Below are 16,778 nucleotides of genomic sequence, written 5' to 3' on the forward strand. Positions count from 1 at the left end.
CATTGTGTGCACTTGGTGTCAGAATTAAAATGCTGCCTGGTGCTGAGAACACAAAATTGGGACAGACAACAGCCAGTGGGGTGCAGTAGTTAAAGGAGACCTAAATTCGAGTCCTTCACTACAGAAGCTTATAGTGCTTCTGCACCAATCAACAACCTATCTGGGAGCATTGATGTAGATCAAGGGTGTCAAACTTGATTTCATTGAAGCCCACATCAGGGTTGTGTTTGGCGTGGCCAGGGTGGGCATGGCCAGATTGACGTCACTCGTGTCAGGGGGGCCTCTGCTAGCAAAAACAGACTCCCGAGAGTTGTTTTTGACTGAGATGGCCTCCTGCAACCCTCTGCCAGCAAAAACGGAGTTCGCGACCCTCCCAAGCTCTATTTTTGCTGACAGAGGCACCATGCCAACACCTTTGCTGTTTTGAGGGCGGCCCCATGGGATCCAGCCTGCAGGCCTTGAGTTTGACATCCCTGATGTAGGTGAAAAAAAGGACAGAATATTATGTATATTGCCTTGAGCTAGCGTACAAAAGAGACATAAATCTAATAAAGAATGAAACAAACAAAATATTTAACACCAAGTGCTATGCTAAAATCCTTTTCAAGTGCAGTCCACCTTAATTTAACTTAAAGGGCACAGGAGGAAAGTGTTTAGAGGACATCCACAAAGTTACCAAAAGCTACAATGCAATTACGTAATCCTGTTTGCCAGTTGGTGCAGAGAGTCTAAAGACTGAGGTAGAACCAAGCCAGTGATATGTACTGAAACCCTAGAAATTAAATTAAGGGGATTTTTTCTAAAATATCTTCCTTAATTGGATTATGGCCAAAATAAGTGCAAAAAACCCCATTGCTCGGGTGTACATATTCACCACCAGCCAATTAATATGGTAGAGTCACTTTCTAGTTTTTAAAGACACACTCAGTTAATTTTATAATTTTATCCCATATATACAAAATTCACTGGATAGAGAAAGCTAACACATTAGTAGTATAGATTGATTCTGAATGCTGAGATATGGTGCTTCTGTAGACAAAGAATAGAATAGAATAGAATAGAATAGAATAGAATAGAATAGAATAGAATAGAATAGAATAGAATAGAATTCTTTATTGGCCAAGTGTGATTAGACACACAAGGAATTTGTCTTGGTGCATACGCTCCCAGTGTACATAAAAGAAAAGATACGTTCATCAAGAATTCTAAGGTACAACACTTAATGGTAGTCATAGGGTACAAATAAGCAATCAGGAAACAATAATATTAATATTAATCATAAGGATACAAGCAACAAAGTTACAGTCATAAGTGGAAGGAGATGGGTGATGGGAACGATGAGAAGATTAATAGTGCAGATTTAGTGAATAGTTTGACAGTGTTGAGGGAATTATTTGTTTAGCAGAGTGACGGCATTCAGGAAAAAACTGTTCTTGTGTCTAGTTGTTCTGGTGTGCAGTGCTCTATAGCTTTAATGTCTACTTATAAAGAGCTTTAATGTCTACTTATATTATTTACTACAAACTACCTAGAATTAGTCAGTCAGAGTTAGATGGATATCTGCTTATAGATTGTAAATGTTATACTGTTGAACTGTTTCATAATAAATTGAAGAATCATTTTACGAAAGGTTTTTAAATATTCAGAATGTCACAAAACCTGTACTTTCTAACATCTGGTAAAAGTGAATATAATTATTTTATTTTCTCTTGGGAAAATGTTGATTACCTTTATCGAGAGATGCTCCAGCCATGTGGTAGAAACTTAAAGCTGTATCAACGTCATTTATATTTTTCAGGAATGTAAAGAAGTTTTCTACTTCTTCAAATGTGAGTCCCTGCAGTGAAGATGAAGAAAACAAGCACATTTAAAGTGGGGAAAAAAATAAGTAGAAGACAAGGATGCTGTCAATGTGTAAATTCATACAGACTATTTTATATTTGCAATCCATTTTTGACTTAGCTATTGTCTTCTGGTATATGAATCTGGCCTATTTCTCTGGGATAATCACCATCATTACTATAAAAATATAATCAGCTTCACTTAAACTCAAATGTTAGCCAATTTTACCAATTCATTAGAACAATACCAATGGCCCCTTGTTTTTAGCAATGGAGGAAATGAAGAGTTTGTTTAGTCCTCTAGAAAATTTGAAATATTTCGCTGTCTACTTATTGTATGTCAAACCATTTACAGATTGAACTATGAACTAGTATGTTTCTTACCTGCTGTTCCTAATTTCTAAACTACGGTTGGACGCTTATGTACTTATTTATTTGATATTTCATGTTTCTTAACTACCCATCTCTTCCGGATTAGATATCCTTTCTGTCTACTTATGTTATTTTCTACTAGAAAAGAAGAGCAATTTATTCTATTCGAACGTTTTTGTATCAACTAATGGCCTTGCATGTTTATGCTTTAATGTGCCAAAAGGTATTTATTACAGTAGGATCCATTTTATACTACTGAGACATCATTTGCCAGAAGTGCTTATTCTAGGAAGAAAATCTACAAAAATGTGCATTTTTAATGTAAAGGATTCCTGCCACCTGCCTTAGGAAAAGAATGGTGGCGCCAAAATAGGAGTATTTAAAAATGAAAATGACAAAACGCAAATAGGCCAAAAAAAAGAAAAAAAAGAAAAGCAAATTAGTAAGCCTAACAGAAGTAACATTTTAACGACTCATTTGATTGTGCTGAATAGAATAGAAAAGCAATTTCCCAGTTTGTAATCAATTTGCTGTATACAGCCATAGTGCAGTATGTTGCTTGCAAGATTAAATTATGCTAAAAATGGAATTGGCAGGTTTAACACAAAACACATTTGCTACAAACATATTCTTCTGGAACAGCTGAAATACTGTTGTTTTTTTTCAAGGAAAAAAAATCTGGCCAAAAGCAGGAATAATTAAATCTGAATTTCAGCAAGCAGGTTCCGCAGTAGATGACTTATCTAGTTTAATTAGTTTCAGTATACCTCTCAAGAAGGAAGCTGTACAAAGTTGCTCTAACAATTTGAACACAAACTGCTGCTCTTGAATCCTTTCTACGGATATTCAAATCTATTAAAGAAACACTATGTTCTAAACAATTGCTAACAAAGCAAGCTACCAATATGGAACTATGATTTGTATTCATTGTCTCGGATATTATGCAATTTGTAAGTCTGCTTGTCGACATGCACACATTCAATTATTTTTCCCTCCCTTGATGAAAATGAGCAGTTGCTGGAGCATTGTGAAGATTAATAGCCAATAAGCATGTCAGTTGTGCAATGCTAATTAGAAAAAGAGGCCACAAATGTTTTGCTTTTTTAAATGGGAATTCTATTTCTCCTAGTCAGTGTTCCAAATGACAAGCATAGCAACCGTCCAATTAAGATATTCAAAGTTCTAAATAATTACTTTATTTGTATGGTGGTTAGTGAAGATCTATGATCCGGGGTGAAATGCTCCCAGTTCGGACTGGATCAGCCAATCTGGTAGCGATGGCAGTGGGTGATTTGGAGAACCAAGAGCAAAAATCCCTGCCCCCCCCGCCCATGCCCACCCAATCGCCCGGTCACCCGCTTGCCGCCTCTTTTAAAAAATGCTTTTAAAAGTAAAAAAAGAGGCTCTGATAATCACAGCTGAGCCGCGCGATCGTCAGAGCCTTTTTTTTTAACTTTTAAAAGCATTTTTTAACAACCTATTCGGCTGAATGGGTTGTAAAAAATGCTTTTAAAAGGTTTAAAAAGGCTCTGACGATCACAGCTGAGCTGCGCAATTGTCAGAGCCCTTTTTTTACTTTTAAAAGCATTTTTTACAACCTATTCAGTTGAATAGATTGTAAAAAAATGCTTTTAAAAGTAAAAAAAGATCGCGCACCACAGCTGATCACCCCCATCCCCCTGCGTATTGTTCTAATTACCCCATGCCTCCTTTTGGTGTGCACTGCGCATACACACATTTCACATTTGGTGCATGGTGCGCACTGTGCATGCGCGTGCACGGTGTGCATTTGCAGCCAGCAAACCAATAGTAAATTGGTTCAGATTTCACCACTGTCTATGATGGAGATGAGTCAAGATATATTTGAATCAGTGTCCTGGAGCCCTTGACTCACAGACAGAAATAAAAAAAATAGGTGTCAAATCTGGACTTTTAGAGGATGCAGGATAAAACCTGTGGCTTGAAGAGACAGAAAAAGCGCTTAGTGTTTTAAGAATAGATAGTAAATTGTAGAGTAGGGATTTCAGCAGGGGACTGCAAGATGAGAGCAAAAACGTTGAACTTTCTTTCCATCCCTGATTTAAAGAAAATCATATTTTCGTGACGACAATTAACTTTAGGGGAAAAAAATGCCCCCAATTGCTGTAATCTGCATGAAAATTGGAATTCCTGAAATTGATGTAGGAGATGTCCAGGCTGAGACAGAAGACAGAGTCAAATGCATCATCAGTTTAGAGTTGCTAACCTCCCATAAGAGACCTAGGTCCAGTTCCCCTTGAATACTGTTGACTTTTATCTAGTGCCAAATTTGCCTTGACTGTTAGTAGATTAGATTCTTAATAAACTTGAAGTGCTTTGAACTAATCTCTGTTCCTAGTTTCTTGAGCCTGACATTTAATTTGAAAAACCAAAGGAACCCTACATGTAATTAAGGTAGAATTAGGTTTGGTTCTATATTATCTAAACCCGTGTTTCTTAACTTTGGAAACCTTTAAGATGTGGAGAATTCTGGGAAGCAAAATAAAGCAAAAAAATAGATCCCGTCCAGAAATGGGTTTCAGCAGGTTCTGACCAGTTCTGGAGAACCAGTAGCAGAAATTTTGAGTAGTTCGGAGAACCTGTAGTAAAAAATTCTGACTGGCCCCGCCCCCATCTATTCTATGCCTCTCAAGTCCCAGCTGATCAGGAGGAAATGGAGATTTTACAGTATCCTTCTCCTGCCACGCCCATCAAGCCATGCCATGCCCACCAGGCCATGCCCACAGAACTGGTAGTAAAAAAATTTGAAACCCACCACTGGTCCCATCCTTTGTGCTTTGTAATCAAAACATGGCATAAGATATTAAAATATCATTTAAGGAAAAATATGATTATAAAAAAGGGGAAATTTCTGATTAAAAAATCAAGCAGAGAAAATACAACAATTTCAGCAAGTTTTAGGCATCTGAATAAAATAGTGTAAAGGAATTTAGAAATGATCCTGGACTGAAACCGCTGCTAAGGGGGAAGCAAAGAACAGGCCATTAAGGAAAAACTTGGAGAAGCGATGTCACAGTCCAATATTTGAAAGAAAAGTGAGAAAGAAGCTCAAGATAACTCCATCTTGATTTTGTTTGGTGTAAGATGCAACAGACAGAAACTCAGATTGGCTTTCAAAACGGACATCAGCCCTTCAAGGTAGGCCGGTTCAAGAAAAAGACACATCAGGGATTTCAGGAATGCTACTTCATTGTTGCATCATCAACAACTATCCAATGAGTTAGTAGAGTATTTCTTCCCTCTCCTTTAACAGTTCTTTCATATTTTCCTCAAGGCCATCTCTAAACTCCTTTACAACCGGAACAGAAGTTTAATAACAAGGATGACTTCCAGGTACTAGCTGATAATGAATGAGTTCACACTATCTTCACAGCTAAAGCACACAGAGCATGTCAATGCTAAAAATGACTTACATAAGTTGCTCAAGAGAAGATCATCTTTCTTACAAGCTATTAATATTCACAGGAAACTGCTAGGAATCACAGAAACGCTTTTAATGGCATTGTGAAGTTAAATGGACTTCCTGAAGAACTGATTTGTCTGAACATTCAAGTTGTCCAGCCAGGATTTAAAAGAAGCCATTTTTGCCCTGAATATTTCACCGCAAAACTATTCAGGCTAAGAGAGATTGGATAGAAGGATATATTGCAGTCGTTCTAAGTGTCTATTAGCTTGATCCGATCATCTCCAAACTGCCTGATAGCAGCCCAGCAAATGCAGCTTGTGCTGGCAGTCATTTTGATAACTGGAGCTACGGGCCAAGATAACTTTAAAAAAACCCCAACGTTGGTTAAATTGGAAGGAATCTGATTCATGCCCTTTTCTATTGCATCTGTAAGTTTGGTATGCTTGCTTGTCAAATATATACCTTTACCTTTTCTTGTAAATATATACTTCAGAACACACTGTGATTAGATAGCATGGAGGTTAACCTACGGAGTTAAATGTGTCTCTTGCTGTTAAGAATCCCTACAGCAAGAAACACTTGTGTAATTGAGAGACAATGTGTTTCTTGCTGTTCGAATCCCTAGTGTCACGTAACAGAATGAGTTCCTGTTACTTGTCCCAGCTTCTGCCAACCTAGCAGTTCAAAAGCACATAAAAAATGCAAGTAGAAAAATAGGGACCACCTTTGGTGGGAAGGTAACAGTGCTCCATGCACCTTTGGCGTTGAGTCATGCCGGCCACATGACCACGGAGACATCTTTGGACAGCACTGGCTCTTCGGCTTTGAAACGGAGATGAGCACCACCCCCTACAGTCAGGAACAACTAGCACATATGTGTGAGGGGAACCTTTACTTTTACCTTGCTGCAAGAAGGAATTGCTTTGGGTGTTTTTTCAAGCAGAGTTCCGGGGATTCTTCAATGAGGTTTTTTTTTTTAAAAAAAAAAGGGTGGTCACAAGATGCTGCTTAAGAGTCTGTCCTTATAGGGAAAATTTATACGAAGTCAGAATGTTTTCAGTAATGAGAGGGTCAATTAAAAACTGAGCAAGTGTCCTACAATATAACACATATACACAATAGAACGAGTCCAGAAATATTTTACTAGAAGAGTTCTTCACTCCTCCGAAAACAACAAAATACCTTAAATACAGACTTGAAATCCTGGGATTAGAAAACTTACAACTCCGTCGACTTCAACATGACCTGTGTTTAACACAGAGAATCATCTATTGCAATATCCTTCCTATAAAAGACTACTTCAGCTTCAATCGCAATATTACAAGAGCAAAAAATAGATTCAAGCTAAATGTCAACCGCTTCAAACTTGATTGCAGAAAATATGACTTCTGTAACAGAGTTGTTAATGCTTGGAACTCATTACCTGACTCCATAGTCTCTACTCAAAATCCCAAAATCTTCAACCAAAAGCTGTCTACTATTGATCTCACCCCATTCCTGAGAGGACTATAAGGGGCGTGCATAAGAGCACAAATGTGCCTACCGTTCCTGTCCTATTGTTCCCTTCATTATATCCAATTAATATAGTTGATGCATAATTTTAATTATATATATATGTATATATATATATATATATATATATATATATATATATAGAGAGAGAGAGAGAGAGAGAGAGATGCCTCAGGGTACGATGCGGAGACAAATCTATTGTGAAAAGTCACTCTGAAGTAAAAATGCAAAAAAATCCCCCCATCTTGAACTAATTCTCAGCCTTTGTGTTAATACTCAGACTGCAATCATATTTTTCCTGGGAATACTTGAATATGGTGTGAGTTGCTTCTGAATATACATGCTTAAGGTTACACTATTCATGGATTCAACTTCTACTATACTAAATGCTTTCTCTCCTTCATCGTCTCTAAATTTGCAGATCAACTCCTAACTCACTCCCATGAAAAGTACCGTATTTTTCAGAGTATAAGACGCACCTTAGTTTTTGAGGAGGAAAATAAGAAAAAAGCTGATTGGCAGGTGGATTGGCCTCCTGGAATACCCCCAATCAGCTGTTCCCAGAGGTGAATTTTAGCAACAGGTTCCTTGGTTGTGAGCTCTGTGCCTTGCTTTTTTTGGCTTTTTTTTCTGCCCCTGAAACTCTGTTTCAGAAAAAACTTTTTTCTGCCTCTGAAACAGAGCTTCAGAAAAAAAGCCTCTGAAGCTCTGTTTGGGGGCTTCTTCTCTGAAGCTCTGTTTGGAGGCTTTTTTTCTGAAGTTCTGTTTGGGACTTTTTTTCTGAAGCTCCGTTTGGGGCTTTTTTTCTGAAGCTCCGTTTGGGGCTTCTTCTCTGAAGCTCTGTTTGGAGGCTTTTTTTCTGAAGTTCTGTTTGGGGCTTTTTTTTTTAAGCTCCGTTTGGGGCTTTTTTTAGCCTCTGAAACCTCCATCTGAGAAGCTGGGCGGGGCTACCTTTGGAGTATAAAACACACCCAGATTTTCACCCTCTTTTTTGGGGGAAAAAGGTGCGTCTTATACTCCAAAAAATATGGTAAGTATTCTCAGCGCAGAAAAGAAAAACAGACATTTAGAATAGCAAACTAAATATAAAATATGTGTGTAAATAAATAGGTTAAGCCAGGGTAAAAAAACCCAAAACTGTTTTTTCCAAGAAGTATTCCACTTAATATCAAACCACAAACTGCTTTCCTTTAATTTTAATGTTTTAATGTCCTGACTCTGGTAAAGAATAAGATGTAATTTCTTTTGTGTGACACCCTTCTAGTACATTGGTTTTCTCTTATTGAGGCTAACCATATCTAACTCCTCTCTCTTCACAGGGCTCAAGTTTCTGTTTTCCTAACCATCTTTTCTGCCCTTTTCTGAATCAGTTACAGTTCTTCTGAATAAGAGGTGTGGAAAATGTTTTGAATTCAAACCTTTTCAAGCTTGAAATGGGATTTTTCAATGATTCAGAAATTGTTTTTAAGCTTGGAACAAGCCTGATTTAAGATTGAAGCATTCACAGTAGTTACTTCAACTTAACTTTCTGCACATCATATATCAGGATCATACATACATCAGGATAATTAGAACTGCAGAAAAACAATGGCTACCAACCTGCCTTCTCTTAAGGATCTGTATACTGCACGAGTCAAAAAAAGGGCTGTGAAAATATTTATAGACCCCTCACATCCTGGACATAAACTGTTTCAACTCCTATCCTCAAAACGACGATACAGAGCACTGCACACCAGAACAACTAGACACAAGAACAATTTTCCCCCCGAACGCCATCACTCTGCTAAACAAATAATTCCCTCAACACTGTCAAACTATTTACTAAATCTGCACTAATATTAATCTTCCCATTTCCTTCCACGTATGACTGTATGATTGTAATCTTGTTGCTTGTATCCTTATGATTTATATTGATTGTTTCCTGATTGCTTATTTGTACTCTATGACTATCATTAAGTGTTGCACCTTATGATTCTTGATGAAGGTATCTTTTCTTTTCTGTACACTGAGAGCGTATGCACCAAGACAAATTCTTTGTGTGTCCAATCACGCTCGGCCAATAAAAAATTCTGTTCTATTCTGTTCTGTTCTGTCCTGTCTTGTCCTGTCCTATCCCATCATTACGCTGTACTTTTCTTAAATGTGGCATCTGACTAAAGCAGAATAAAATGGAACAATGACTTCCCATGCATTGGAAGCAATACTTTTGTAGATGTACTCTAAAACTTCATTTGCCTTTCTGAAGACTACCTGGCCCGTCTGATTCCACCAGCCTGCAATCAACTGCCAGTAGTGCTCGACTTACAACCATTCATTTAGTGACAGTTCAAAATCACAACGGCACTGAAAAAAGTGACCTATGATTGTTTTCCACACTTACGACCATTGTAGCATCCCCATGGTCATGTAATCAAAATTTAGATACTTGGCAACTGGTGTGTATTTACGACGGTTGCAGGTCCCTGGCTCACGTGATCACCTTTTGTGACCTTCTCACAAGCAAAGTCAATGGGGAAGCCAGATTCGCTTAACAACGGTGTTACTAACTGAACAACTGCAACGATTCAATTTACAACTGTGGCAAGAAACGCCATAAAGCGGGGCAAAATTCACTTAACAAATGTCTGGCTTAGCAACAGAAATTTGTGGCTCAATTGTGGTTATAACTCGAGGATTACCTGTATGACCTTTTTCTCAAGTACTGTAACTAAGTCAGGTAATCACTATATGTTCCTTAAACGAGGAAATTTTCATCTGTCAATCAACATCATTCTCAATTTTATTTCTGTCTTATTCACATAATAACCGTCCCATCCGATTCATGCTACCTGCAACCTTGATCACTATTTCCTTCATTCCTCTAGCTGAATCTTTTAATAAAAATATTGAAAGACTGAAAGCTCCATTTGTGATCCTTCAAGACACTCCACTCCAAATATGTACTTCTAGCTTGGTGAATAACTCAAGAGCAGTCTTTGAGTATAGCTTGAGGCCAGCTATGTATCCGCATAATTGCTGTGTGTCTAACTAACTTGTAACTGGTTGGCTTATCAAACTATTTTGAACTGATTTGTCAAACGCTTTGCTAAAATCCAAACTAAAGACGTCCTTTCAATTCAAGCATGCTTACTTAAAAGGCAGTGCAGGTCTTTCGGCTTGCTGTCATTTCCTGCAGTGCCACTCATCTTTTTCCTCAGCTTTATGAACCCAGTTTCCATAATAATTTTCCTAGCATAAGTGTACATTTAAATTGCAAATTTCCTAGCCACAATGACAATTAACTCAAGGCCACAGAAATAAATCATACAACTTTCCCTGGTTAAACTGGGGATCAAGGATCTAAGATGAGCATATTGTTACAAGTGGGGGCTCCCCCCCTTGTTTCTAACCCTTGATTTCTTTATAATGTTATGGGTCAATGTTTCTTCTAGCACTGAATACCCCAACGACAGTAACTTATAGAACTATGCTTTCCATGACATAATTGTTGGAAGGGTCCTTGGAGGTCTTCTAGTCCAACCCTATACCATAGGGGTGTCAAACTCTATTTCATTGGGTTGTGTTTGCCCTCGGAGGGCTGGATGTGTGTGTAGCTGGGATGGTCATGGTGGGCGTGGCCGGGCTGGGCATTTGATACAGGCTCAAGATGCATTTTTTCCCCCTTCTCTTCTTTCTTTTCACAGTTCTTTACTATAACCATTTTTCCTTTCTCTTCTACCAGATATTTATTACAGATAAACATTTATTACTTATTCTTTATGCTCCACCAAACTTTTTTTATTTCTAAATTTATACCCCATGGTTTAATAGTAAATTGCTTTTCCAGGCAGAAAAGCTATTTAGATTATTGTATTTTTATTATTCAACTAATAATAAAAATACAATAGCATAAATAACATGATAATACAAGATCTAGCAGCAGAGGTAAATTTCCAGGATAGTAAATAGAAATGGTTGTCAATTATAGATTGCTGATTGTAGAATAAATGGACCTACAGCATGTAAAACCTGGCATTAAACTGTAGTATTAACATAGGATGTTGCTTGTTTTCTATCCAGATCAGGTACTTACGTGAAGCCACATAATTGTAACCTAGTCCAATCCAGTCCTCCCGCAGCACTCTACCAGCCAAAAACGGGCTGCGTGGAGGCCCTGAGAGGCCTCCGGGTGGCCCATTTTTGGCCTCCCCAGCATCCAGAAGAGCTCTGCTGGCCAAAAATGGGCTGCGCAGCCCATTTGTGGCAGACAGAGCGCTGCTGGAGGCTGGGGAGGACAAAAATGGGCCACGAGGGGGCCACATGTAGTTCCCCCATGGCCCATTTTGTCCAGCAGAGGCACCGTGGGCTGGTCCTTTGATATTTCCAGGCCCCACGAGCCAGATTTAAGCATCCCTGCTATACCATTTCAGACAAATGGTCGTCCAAGCTCTTCTTTAAAAACTCCAATGTTGGAGCACCCGCAACTTCTGGAGACAAGATGTTCCACTGATTAATTGCTCTAACCGTCAGGAACATTTATGATGCAAACAATTATTTTTAATAAACTTTTCCAGCCCCTTTCCATCATATTGCTCCAAAAGGTTACTAACCACTCCATCCTGGAAATGCTTCTTAAGTTGCTTCAGCATCACAGTCAGTTTCTTGGATTGTACTCCGCTATAAGCCAGGAGCATACTGCCAAATTGGCGTTCTGTGATTCGACCGTTTACAGGGTCATGCCTTTCAAACTGGAAGACAAAAGGGGAAAGAGAGAAGTTACCTAGAACAGCATGGATTCACCGGCTCATGTCATATCAATACTGTTTATTGAAAAGTTCTCTTCCATGTGAAATCAGCGCATTAACAAAAATAGCAAGAAGAAAAACCTTGATGAAGGTATCTTTTCTTTTATGTACACTGAGAGCATATGCACCAAGACACTCCTATATTTTTAATTACAACATCAGTATACATTTAATATACAACATATCTTGTATGTATAAAGTTGATAATAATGCTTCAGAAATGTAATTATTACCTTGTATATTTAATGGAAATTATAAAAGAACCAATAAAGTGAGCATTCGTATTTCTTCTGAGCTATGAATCACTCTCATTTTAAGATTCTTAGTAAAATAAAGGTAAAGGTTCCCCTTGCACAGATGTGCTAATCATTCCTGACTCTAGGGGGCAGTGCTCATCTCCGTTTCAAAGCCGAAGAACCAGCACTGTCTGAAGACGTCTTCGTGGTCATGTGGCTGCCATGACTAAACGCCAAAGGCGCACGGAACACTGTGACCTTCCCACCAAAGGTGGTCCCTATTTTTATACTTGTATTTTTTACGTGCTTTCGAACTGCTAGGTTGGCAGAAGCTGGAACAAGTAGTAACGGGAGCTCACCCCGTTACATGGCACTAGGGATTCTAACAGTTGAACTGCCAACCTTTCAATCGACAAGCTCAGCTTCTTAGCCACTGAGCCACTGCATCCCTCTTAGTAAAATACTTAGTAAAATACTAAGTATAGTAAAGTATAGCAAGATAAACCTCTTAATAAAATATAGCAAGATAAAAATTTAGTGATACACTCACACTAACAAAATATTAATGTATTAAAAATATAAATGGTAATATATTCGTAATATTTTAACTATCTTGGGATTCTTATCCCATGCAACCTCTTACAGATAACCGCTCTAATGTGAGTATAATATAAAAGGAGGTCTCTTTGAATTCCAATGGATGGCAGACTTTAAATCTTAAATATTGGAGCAAGGTTAATATTCATAAAATGAATGTTTCTGTAGAGTATTGTATTTTAGATGGAATTTTATGTATGCATCAACAAAATGCTGAAATGTGTTACAATGTGTTGTAAATTGGGGGCGGGGGAAGGGTGCCTTTTTTAACAACTACTATTTATCTTCATTAACCTTTCAAAACACCAGCTCAAAAGATAAGATGGAACTTCAAGGTTTCCACAATCTTTCTCACATCATTCAGAGACAGGAAAACCTTGAAGCAATTAAAAACGTTTCTCCAATCTTTTAAGTAATTTAAATGAAAGGGGACAGGGGCGGGCTTCAAAATTTTTAGCAAGGGGTTCTCTGCCCAATTGCTGTGTGTGTGTGGCCATTGTGGGTGTGGCCTAGTTGGCCTCCTGCATCATGGCAGGAGGGCGTTTTTGCCCTCCCTGGGCCCAGGAGGGCAAAAACGGCCTCCCCAGGCTCTGGAGGCCCATTTCCAGCCTTCCCGAAATTCTGGTAGGCCCGTTTTTTGCCTTCCTTAAGCTTCCGCGCATGCCCTGCACTTACTTGCATCCAAAATGGGCCGCATAGGGACTTCTGGGAGGGTGGGAGGGGCAGGGTGGGTTGGCCAGGGCCAGCCAGGAGTGGGATTTGGGGATTCTCTGAACTGCACAGAATCTTAGCTAGAGGTTCTCCGAACTCCTGCGAACCACCAGCAGCCCACCCTGAAAGGCGGGGAGGGGAAGTAAAATCTATTTGTTCTTTAATAAAATCAGTTTAAAATCAGTTCAATTTAATTTTGATTGGTCTTCAATTAACTGCTGGAATTCACGAAGATTTTCTCCTTTCGAGGAGTAAAAATTGCCAATAAAAATGCATGATACAGAAATAAAGATGATGTTAATGTGATAACCTGCTCTTCAGATGTTTGCCTTCACACTGTCAGAACTTTTCTGGAATAGTATTATGCCATTTAAATAAGCCTGCAAATTAATCCAAATTCGTTTCAACTGGCTGCAATTTTTCACTCAACCTGACAGCATGTAAGATCTCCTAAATTTCACAGATCCATCAAGAACTCAACCATCAACACATGCCAAGGTCAAAACGGACAAAGATTGCAGAAAACCTTATGTAAACCTTATGTCTCAATGAGGTTTTTTTAATTTTAAAAAATGTTATCTATATTTAAAAAAGAAAGTCAGTTTAGTGTAGGTCTTAAGCAGCAACCTACAAGCCTGGAGGCTGTTAATTCTACTTCCGCCTTGTAGATGAAGTCAGCTGGGTGACTTTGCATCAGTCTTTCTCAGACACAGACGAACACAATGGCAAATCCCTTCTAAAAATATTGCCATGACTCACCAGTATAATAATGAAACAACAAACATTCAGCAGAAGAAAGCCTGAACCTGGGGTTCCTAGAGATATGGCAGGACCCTCCCTACGCCTTCTCTCCCAAATCTTTTTTGATGATCCAAATCAAAGCAAGACAAAGCAGGTCAGACACTATGAACTCTTGAGTCATGTAGTGTTTTAAAAGTGACAATCAGCACCTTGAATTGTATCCAGAAGCTAACTGGCAGCGGAATGGGACTTTACGCCTCGAACCCATCGCCTTGCCTGTTTTGCCTTAAGGTTTTCGCCTCTGCGTTATTAGCCACAAACTTTTCTCCTTGGCTGGCCCTCCCCCAGTCTTTTGCCCTGGCAAAATCGGCCACAGCCAATTCCTCCCAGTCCCTCCCAACTCTTCCCTTCTCTTCCAGCCTGAAGCTACGTCTAGTTATAATAATGTTTGGGTGATTATCACCTGGATACCTACATCTGATGGATCCCTCATCCTCTACAACCCCTTCCCACACCTCCTTTGTGACAAAGAGATGCAAACTAGCCCTTGTCTCAGGCACTTTGGACAGGGGGGTCTGCAGCCCCCACTCTTCCACTCCCAAAGCCCCCGAGTCCCTGCACCGATTGGCTGGCTGCGAATTGTCCTGGGGGGCCAAAATCCCGATGCGAACTATACTTTGACGAATGGGCTGCGGTGAAGGGACTGGGAGGAATTGGCTGTGGCCGATTTTGCCGGGGTGAGACTGGGGGAGGGCCAGCCAAGGAGAAAAGTTTGCGGCTAATAACGCAGAGGCGAAAACCTTGAGGCGAAACAGACAAGGCGAAGAGTTCAAGCTGAAAAGTCCTAGACCCAACTGGCAGCTAGTGAATCTCTTGGTATTACATGGCACCTCTTGTCAGTGTGGCCATAATAATTTGCACTGCTTTATATTGCATCTGCTGAAGTTTTTGGATGGTCTTGGCTGTTTCTATCACACGTTACTAATGTTCAAATGCATCCAATCCATCCTCCCTTCTTAAAATTAATTTGTTAAGATGAATTGACCTTTCATCCTAAGTACAGATCAGCGAAGAAAGAATTTTTTTCTCCTTTTTCCATATATTCACACAAACGCAATAAAGCCAACCAGGATGACATAGAAAAAATAGGAGAAGAACAAAAAGGAGGCGGCGCAGGGCATGACAATCTTAAAATCCTACAATGGGAATAGTTGTAAGCAGGAAAGGAAGGGGGAAAAAATAAAAGGTCTCCCCACATACTGAATGGATAAGTGGTCTAAAGCAGGGGTCTTCAACCTTGGCATCTTTAAGCCTGGAGGAATTCAACTCCCAGAATTCCCCAGAAAAGAAAAGCTGGCTGGGGAATTCTGGGAGTTGAAGTCCACCAGCCTTAAAGTTGCCAAGGTTGGAGACCTCTGGTCTAAAGTGTAATAAGCCAGGTTTGGTATATAAATAAATAATGTCTGTTAAAATGCTTTTCTTTCTCTTGAACCTGAAGTACTACAATATCTCAGCCAGTTTATATTTAATTTTAATGAGGCATACGCTATATCTGGCAGAATGGATGGGTAATATGACCTAGCTTTAAAGAACTGGCTATGCTTCCGAGCCTCGGGCGCTACATGTACCAAGGCCCTGCCTCCTGGCTGTATTGTTAAGAGGCCAGATGTCTTGCTTGTATGTACTTGAATTAGATGTTTTAATAAGTTTTTTGTGTGTGTGTTTTAATGGTTTTAAAGAAAGAGTCATGGTGGTGCAGTGGTTAGATTGAAGTACTGCAGACTCACTCTGCCCCGAGCCAGAAGTTCGATCCTCACTGGCTCAAGGTTGACTCAGCTTTCCATCCTTCCAAGGTTGGTAAAAATGAGGACCCAGATTGTTGGGGGCAATATGCAGACATTTGTAAACTGCTTAGAGATTGCTATAAAGCATTAAGAAGTGGTATATAAGTCTAAGTGCTATTGCTATTTTTATTGTTTTAAAATGTAACTTTAAAAAGCACCTCTATAACTGTCTGGTTTGGTTCTGCAACCCAACAAGACAGACACAGACTTCAGAGGATAATTAGAACTTCAGAAAAAACAATTGATATCAACCTGTCTTCCATTGTGGATTTGTATACTGGACGAGTCAAAAAGAGAGCTGTGAAAATATTTACAGACCCCTCACATCCTGGACACAAACTCTTTCAACTCCTACCCTCAAAACGATGCTACAGAGCACTGCACACCAGAACAACTAGACACAAGAACAGTTTTTTCCCGAACGCCATCACTCTGCTAAACAAATAATTCCCTCAACATTGTCAAACTATTCACTGAGTCTGCATTACTATTACTATTAATCTTCTCATCGTTCCTATCACCCATCTCCTCCCACTTGTGACTGCATGACTAACTTTGTTGCTTATATCCTTACAATTGTTTCCTGGTATGGTTTGACTGCTTATTTGTACCCTATGACTATCATTAAGTGTTGTACCTTATGATTCTTGACGAATGTGTCTTGTCTTTTTATGTACACTGGGAGCATATGCACC

At 39.2% G+C, this 16,778-nt stretch overlaps 1 protein-coding gene across 1 annotated transcript in view; it reads right to left on the reverse strand.

The window, feature by feature from the left end:
* MICU1 (mitochondrial calcium uptake 1) overlaps positions 1-16,778 on the reverse strand; it is a 208,849-nt gene that overhangs the window by 52,321 nt on the left and 139,750 nt on the right. The window contains exons 9-10 of the mRNA XM_058187904.1: positions 11,760-11,897; positions 1,729-1,837 (exon numbers count right to left, since the gene is read on the reverse strand). Of these exons, the coding sequence (XP_058043887.1) occupies positions 1,729-1,837; positions 11,760-11,897 (247 nt within the window). The remainder of the gene's footprint in view (positions 1-1,728; positions 1,838-11,759; positions 11,898-16,778) is intronic.

Source organism: Ahaetulla prasina, chromosome 6 (assembly GCF_028640845.1).
Source record: "Ahaetulla prasina isolate Xishuangbanna chromosome 6, ASM2864084v1, whole genome shotgun sequence".
Taxonomy (NCBI): domain Eukaryota; kingdom Metazoa; phylum Chordata; class Lepidosauria; order Squamata; family Colubridae; genus Ahaetulla; species Ahaetulla prasina.